The sequence below is a fragment of the Pan paniscus genome, chromosome 8, assembly GCF_029289425.2.
Source record: "Pan paniscus chromosome 8, NHGRI_mPanPan1-v2.0_pri, whole genome shotgun sequence".
NCBI lineage: Eukaryota > Metazoa > Chordata > Mammalia > Primates > Hominidae > Pan > Pan paniscus.
Window position 1 is genome coordinate 133,781,295 of NC_073257.2, and position 8,160 is coordinate 133,789,454.

At 42.4% G+C, this 8,160-nt stretch overlaps 1 protein-coding gene across 20 annotated transcripts in view; it reads right to left on the bottom strand.

Moving 5' to 3' along the window:
• The window catches only part of ATE1 (arginyltransferase 1), a 187,720-nt gene that overhangs the window by 178,585 nt on the left and 975 nt on the right, over positions 1 to 8,160 (bottom strand). For 11 of the 20 annotated variants that reach the window (XM_055093405.2, XM_003825664.6, XM_034931626.3 and 8 more), the window contains exons 2-3: positions 4,605 to 4,668; positions 2,712 to 2,774 (exon numbers count right to left, since the gene is read on the bottom strand). In XM_055093405.2, coding sequence (XP_054949380.1) covers positions 2,712 to 2,774; positions 4,605 to 4,668 — 127 coding nt within the window. Of the gene's footprint in view, positions 1 to 2,711; positions 2,775 to 4,604; positions 4,669 to 7,073; positions 8,154 to 8,160 lie in introns of those variants that run through there. The other 9 variants (XM_034931627.2, XM_055093406.1, XM_034931622.2 and 6 more) reach the window with 6 other exon arrangements.

The following is an 8,160-nucleotide window of genomic DNA, read 5'->3' on the forward strand; positions in this document are numbered from 1 at the left end:
TCACGCCTGAAATCCCAGCACTTTGAGGTGGGTACATCATGAGTTCGAGAGTAGCGCGGCCAACATGGTGAAACCCCGTCTCTACTAAAAACACAAAAATTAACCACGCCTAGTGGTGGGCATCTGTAGTCCCAGATACTCAGGTGGCTAAGGCAAGAGCACTGCTAGAACCCAGGAGGCGGACACTGCAGTGAGCTGAGATCGCACCACTGCACTCCAGCCTGGGTGACACAGCAAGACTCAGTCTCGGTGGGGAGGATATGCAAAATGTTACATATTTTTGTCTACATGCCTTTGGGCAGGAGGCCAGCTCTCATCAACTTCTCAAAATGGTTTGCAACCCAAAAACAAGTTAAGAGCAACCAAGGGAGACAGCTTTGAGGACCAAACAAAAAAACTAATGGATAAAAAACTGTTTAATTTTTTAATTTTTCATTTCTTAAAGTAAAACTGTCTTTTAATGTTATGAGTATATATACACATTGAAATTGGGGGCAAATACATACTTCAAAATGTTAATGCACTTTTCACATTTTCTATCAAAAAAAAAGGTTCAGGTGCAGTAGTAGCTCACACCTACAATCCCAGCACTTTGGGAGGCTGAGGCAGGAGGCTCCTTTGAGCCTAGAAGTTGGAGATCAGCCTAGGAAACATGGCGAGATCAGCCTAGGAAACATGGTGAGATCTGCCTAGGAAACATGGCAAGACCCCTTTTCTATAAAAAAAAATTTAATTTGCCAGGCCTGGTGGTGTGTACCTACAGTCCCAGCTACTTGGGAGGCTGAGGTGGGAGGATCACTTGAGCCTGGCAGGCAGGCTGCAGTGAGCCATGGTTGTGCTATTGCATTCCAGCCTGAGCAAGACCCTGTCTCAAAAAAAAAAAGAAAGAAGAAGAAAAAGGTGATGATGACCTTATAACCAGAATAAGAGAGAAGATTTTTCTATGTTAGGGTGAGGTGAGAAGGTACATGGAAAATCCAAAAGATTATGAAAAAATCCAACGAAGACTTTGTAGGAAAACAGACTTTGGTTTAAGTTTCCCATTTAAGAAAACTGGACTCTGGGCCAGGTGCAGTGGCTCACGCCTGTAATATCAGCACTTTGGGAGGCTGAGGCGGGTGGATCATGAGGTCAGGAGTTCAAGACCAGCCTGGCCAACATAGTGAAACCCCATCTCTACTAAAAATACAAAAAATTAGCCGGGCGTGGTGGCAGGCACCTGTAATCCCAGCTACTCGGGAGGCTGAGGCAGGAGAATCACTTGAACCCAGGAGGCAGAGGTTGCAGTGAGCCGAGATAGCGCCATTGCACTCCAGCCCAGGCAACAGTGCGAGACTCTGTCTCTTTAAAAAAAAAAAAAAAAAAAAAAAAAAAATTGGACTCTAAGTGTAAGTGGCAGATTAAATTTAAGCCCTCTTCCTTCCAATTAATTTTTTTTTCAACTTTTATTTTAGATTCAGGGGGTATAGGTACAGGCTGGTGACCGGGATATATTGCATGATGCTGAGGTTTGCAATATGGATGATCCCACCACCCAGGTACTGATCGTCATACCAAGTTGGTTTTTCAACTCTTAGCTCGCGCCCTCCCTCCTCCTCTAGTAGTCTCCAGCTTCTACTTTTGCCATCTTTATGTCTGAGTACCCAAGGTTTAGCTCCCACTTATAAGTGAGTGAGGTGGGAAATTAAAGAAAAATACAATTAAAAAGAAAGATAAATAAGCTTTCCTGTATTAGGCTGACTTGTCCCAGAGGCAGCAACAGGCACGGCCCAGACCCAGGAAAAGCCTTGATAATATTATCTAATGTGCTCTGGAGATTCTCCCAGCACTCAACATGCAGAGAAGAAAAAATAAATTTTCCTTTGTTTTACGGAATGAGTTCATAGATTCCTGTTCTCTGTAACTAGTGACTTCAAGTATTCTGTTTTATTTGAGAAGTACAATGAATGTCATGAGAAGCCTGAGTAGGCCTGAACTGCAGCTGCCTGGGCACCATAGTGAAGATTATGGGATAAGCCCAGGCAAACCTAGATAACGGACATCTGGGTTGCTTGGCAACGGTCATGTGCAATCCTGAGTTTGTCCTGCCTCTGTATCCCTGCTTTCACACCACTGTAAGCTTGCTTCAAGCTAGCCCACCCCCTTTTGTGAACTGTGTATAAAAGTCTTTGTTCCGGGCCCAGTCTTTTGGACGTTGAGTCAGCTGGGCCTAAGTGCACTCAATAAAGTTTCTCCTGTTTTAACCCGAGGTCTCTCTTGTCCTCCTGAATCCCACAACATGAGAACATGAATCTACCAAGTAATTTATAGGAGCCTGTAGCATTGCTTGAACACAAGCACTGTGTCAAGCAATATACCAGAATGCAGAAAATCCTAAGCTAAGTCCTATAATATTTAATATCCAAAAGTAATGTGAATATTTACCAACATTTTCCCAATATTTCATGGCATTCATTGACAAGATTGCTAAATTAAGAGGGTATTTTTTTCACATATTTATATCTGAACCAATCAAACAATATTACTAAAACCTACTGATCAGCACATAAATATAGCATCAGTATGAAGAAAAGACATAACTCATTTACTTTTCCTTTCAAAGGACATTGACCTAGAGTGGAAATAAACATTAAAAAAGCACAAGAGACTACTAAAATATTATACACAATCTTCATACTATAAATCCTCTTTCTACTAATTAAAATTCTTACCTTATTGTGTACTGAGGACAACATGTTTGATTCATGACAGGTTTGTACACATATTTTCCACTTCTAAAATTATAAAAATAGTTTGTTAATGTCTTATATATTTTTCACTTGCACCAAAACAGCCTAGCACAGGAGCATTAAATTAAGGTTAAAAATCTAATCAACATTGTAGAAATGCATGTAGATTTAATTACTCTTCATAAGCTAAATAATCTTCAAAGTGCGTGTAGCAAAGTTTAGAACCCTGCCTTTTATTTCCTAAAGCTTTACTTGTGTACCCCACGGCCAATCATCTCAGTTCCCCTCTCACCAGCATCTGCCACCCCTGCTCTGCCTTCACCTGCCACCAATCCTCAATACCACAAGGGCAATGAGAGAAATGCCCACGATGCTGTGGGACTCATGTATGTGATGCCTGTGACAACCACACTTGGGTATTCCACATGCACCAGCACGGAGTACCCCAAAACTAACCTGCTTCTTTCCATGCATTCCAGGTCTATGGTACTAACAGAACTGTTCATTCTGTTCTCAAGTCAGAGACCTGGGAGTCATTTTAGACTTCTCCCTGGAATTCATCTCTATATCCTGTTAGCAAGCTTTCCTTCACTTTAAACCCTATCCTAAATTGTCCCCTCTTCTCTACCACCATTGCCCCTAAGGTGACAGTCCTCATCATTGCACATCTGGATAGCGCAATAACCTTTGAACTCATCTTCCTGCCTCTATGACCCCCCCCCAAATACCTCTCAGCCATCTGAACAATCTTTTCTAAAACAAATTCCATCACATTTCTCTCTTACCATAAAATCCTTCCATGACTGCCTTCTAAAAAGTTCTGGCCAGGCATGGTGGTTCATACCTATAATCCCAACACTTTGAAAAGCTAAGCTGGAAGAACACTTGCAACCAGATGTTCGAGACCAGCATGGGCAACATAGCAAGATCTTACAAAAAACTGAAAAATTAGCCAGGTGTTGTGATGCACACCTGCAGTCCTAGCCACTGCAGAGGCTGAGGCAAGAGGATCACTTGAGTGTGGGAATTTGGGGTTACAGTGAGCTATGATGATGCCACTGTACTCTAGCCTGGGCAACAGAGCGAGACCATGTCTCTAAAAAAAAAGTTGCTTATCATGGCAATGTGAAGTCCTTTAAAATCTGACCTATGTCTACCTTTTGAATCTCATTAAGTTTAAGGAAAGTTGTGATGTTTCAGCTGGTGCTCCCAATCCCACGTCTTTGGCAAGTATTAGCGTACAGTATTTAATATTACTTATATTTACACAAGGAACTGTACCTAAGAGTTACTTAAAAATCATCCACATAAAAATAACTACTCAAAACAGGCCATGTGTGGACTTTAAGGAAATCCTTATCCAAATAAACTTTTAAAGAAGACATTTTTGAGACAATCTGAAAAATCTAATAAAAAGTAGGTAACAGGTAACATCAAAGAAGTTTTATTAATTTTGTAAGGTGTGATACAGCATTGCGGATAAGTTAAAAAGAAAAAAAGACCTCTCTCTTAGAGATACATACTTATTGCCTATCTATTGATAGGATAAATGTCATAATAACCTACTGATGTAATTTGCTGTTAAATATTAAAAGGTGGAGCAGGAGAATCAAACATGATTGGCAGAACGTTAATAACTGCTGAAGCTTAGTGATAGGTACCTGAGGTTCATTCTAATGTACTCTCTGCTTTTATAGATATTTGACATTTTCCTAACAAAGTTTTTTAAAAAGGAGAGAAAAAATCACTACATAAAAGAATATAATAAAAATTTTTCTTAAACCTCTTTCCAACAGGAAAGCATTTTAAAGGCATGCTGTATTTTTTAAGAACCTGAGTAACAGTAGGAAGTCTCTTTGTATCTGGAAGCTTTACCTTCGCCATCCTCGGTCTATGAGATCCTGATAATCCTGTACTGTCATGGAATGTGCCCACATGCCTGAAAAAATAAGTAGTGTGTTAATTACGGCAGGGTAACCTTTTTTCTTTTTTAAATTCAAAGTGTGAGTTTTAAAAATAGGAGTGTGTGGCCGGGCACGGTGGCTCATGCCTGTAATCCCAGCACTCTGGGAGGCCAAGGCGGGCAAATCACAAGGTCAGGAGTTCAAGACCAGCCTGGCCAACATGGTGAAACCCCATCTCTACTAAAAATACAAAAATTTAGCTGGGCGTAGTGGCAGGCGCCTGTAATCCCAGCTACTCAAGAGGCTGCGGCAGGAGAATCACATGAACCCGGGAGGCGGAGGTTGCAGTGAGCCGAGATCACGCCACTGCACTCCAGCCCTGGCGACAGAGTGAGACTCCATCTCAAAAAAAAAAAAAAAATAGGAGTGTTTAGGTTAAAATTCCAAAACACTCATATTGGATAAATGAAAAGTTTGTACATACTTCACAGCTGTTAGTTGGGCATACACACAGCACAAATAATGACACTATATATATTTTCATTCAAAAAAACACATCGAAGTAATTATATTTATTTGAGGATTAGTCAATAGTCTCTATGACAGCATAAATTTAAGTCCTCACTGCAATCAGACTGCATCAGACCTTCAAACTTTAATAATATCCCCAATGATTTAACATGCTGGTCTCTTCAGAAAACTTAGCAAAATGTTTTGTGCTTATTAGTTCTCCTGATTTATATACAGGTATATATTTACAGTACAGTCTTGAGCATCAAAAATTGGAGAAAAGTATGTAACAATATTCCTTCTAAGTGTTAAGAACTGAAAGTAACTCAGCCGGGCACAGTGGCTCACGCCTGTAATCCCAGCACTTTGGGAGGCCAAGGTGGGCAGATCATCTGAGGTCAGGAGTTTGAGACCAGCCTGGCCAACGTGGTGAAACCCCATCTCTACTAAAAACACAAAATTAGCCGGGCATGGTGGCACATGCCTATAATCCCAGCTACTTGGGAGGCTGAGGCAGGAGAATCGCTTGAACCCAGGAGGCGGAGGTTGCAGTGAATCGAGATCGAACCATTGCACTCCACACTCCAGCCTGGGCAACAAGAGTGAAGCTCTGTCTCAAAAAAAAAAAGAAAGAAAGAAAGAAAGAAACTCGAATGCCAAGGAACAGGAAGATGATTACAGGGGATATGATGTTGTCAACATGATGGAATAATTACGCAACTATGAAAAAAAACGAAGACTATGAGGAAACATTTAAAGGCATATCAGAACTAAAGGCTTCATGAGGTGGTGGCTCAAGCCTATAATCCCAACACTTTGGAAAGCCAACGTGGAAGATCACTTGAGGTCAGGAGTTCAAGACCAGCCTGTGCAACATACCAAGTCTCTGTTTTCACAAAAAAAATAATAATCATCATAATTAATCAGGTTTTGTGGCCTGTGCCTGTGGTCCCAGCTACTTGGGAGGCTGAGGTGGGAGGAGGCTTGAGACCAGGAATTTGAGATTTGAGGCTGCAGTAAGCTATGAACGCACCAGTGCATTCCAGCCTGAGCAAAGGAGCAAGACTCTGCCTCTTTAAAAAAAATAAAATAAATAAAAAATAAAGTTAAAAAAGAAATGGGCCAGGTGCGGTGGCTCATGCCTATAATCCCAGCACTTTGGGAGGCCGAGGCGGGTAGGTCACCTGAGGTCGGGAGTTCAAGACCAAGCCTGGCCAACATGGTGAAACCCTGTCTCTACTAAAAATACAAAAAAATTAGCCGGCCATGGTGGCGGGCACCTGTAATCACAGCTACTCGGGAGGCTGAGGCAGGAGAATCCCTTTAACCTGGGAGGTGGAGGTTGCAGTGAGCAAAGATTGTGCCACTGAACTCCAGCCTGGGCAACAAAAGTAAAACTGTGTCTCAAAATAAATAAATAAATAAATGGATTTTTCCCTTTTGTAAACAGTAAATCACATCAGAGATATGACAGGCTTGATAGAGCAGAATATAGTGGGAAAAGCATGGCACTGGAGTCCAACAGAAATATCCCGACACCTGGCAGGCACTCACTCACACTAAGGAGTTACCCAATAAGCCTCAATTTCATCATCTGTAAATAAAAAAATAAAACTCACCTACCAAGTAAGTAGATGCCCCATAATAAAGAGTATTAAAATTAAAATCGAGATACTAGAAATTGATGATTATTTTCTCTTGATGGAAAGGTTGCAGGCAGGTTTCTTCGACAAAATGTGAAATACAAGACATTTATGTTAGCCAATTTTCTCTTACCACAATTATTGGAAAAAAATAAGTAATGACCTATTTAAATATTAATTTTAGGCACGTTTAATGTAACTTATTGATTTGATAAATATTATAGCCAAAATACAAAAATTCTGAAAAAGACAAGGTAGAAATCCACAATACTCTAAGGCCATATTACCACTGTCACTATTTGGCGTACTTCCGGGCCTTCTTCCTTTCAGAACTGTAATCATGTCGCATAAGCCATTTGCATCCTGTTGATTTTCTCCGTTTAAGTCCAAACTGGAAGCATTTTTCCATTTAGTCTTCATAATCCTCACTTCTAACGATTGCATAACTGTCTACTCAAAACCGCTGCCCACAAGAAGCACTCAATAAACACTTTTAATGAAGGAGCAAATGCACACACCGTTATCGACCAAATCATTCCCCACTTACACCTTTTTCATGGAAAATGCCTGTGTGTTTTCATGCGAATCTCGTTTTCCACAAAGCTAGACTGTTCTATTAAAATAATAGAGTCTACATTCTATATTGGCAAATGCATGGCAAGAGAGGAAATAAACACGATGTTTTGTTTACCAGCAACAAATCTCCCCCAAAGAAATCTGAATCACGATGGAAAAACGAAACAAACTTGTGGGCTGGCTTTGCTGTCGTCCGGGTGGGTGGAGGAAAGGCACGGCATATAAGCAAATGGTAAAAATTTCAAACAGATCAGGACAAACAGAATCCCTCGCCGGTAGCGACCGCGGTCACCAGTTTCTTGTCTTTTTTTTTTTTTAACCCAGAGATGCAAAGGGCTCATCCTGTACATTCGTCCAGGGATGTCTGATTCATACATGACCGGCACCTGTGTGCACACCCACAGCTCCTTCTGCACCGCGTTTCGCCCTCGCTCCCGGGACGCTCCCACCGCAGCACCCACCGGTCAGCCCCGGCCATTAACTACGGCTCTGGGGCGTTCCCTGGCACTGCGCGCCGTCCTTCACCTCACACAATCTACCCTAGACGGGCGTCCGTCTCCCGACTCTGGGGAGACCACCACGATTTCGAGAGTCTGGGCACCGGTTAGGATTTTCCTGCAGAACAGGCACCGCGAAGCTGCCCTGCTAAGCCGGCGCCGCGGCCCTCCCGAGGGTGCCCCCTCCGTCTCGGCCGTGGCACTGGGGCCAGGGGCTCCGGCTCCCTCGCGTCCTCGCTGGGGGACCCCGGGATCCCGAGACCCGGGCGCCCGGCTTCCCACGCCCGCCGGCCCGGCTCGC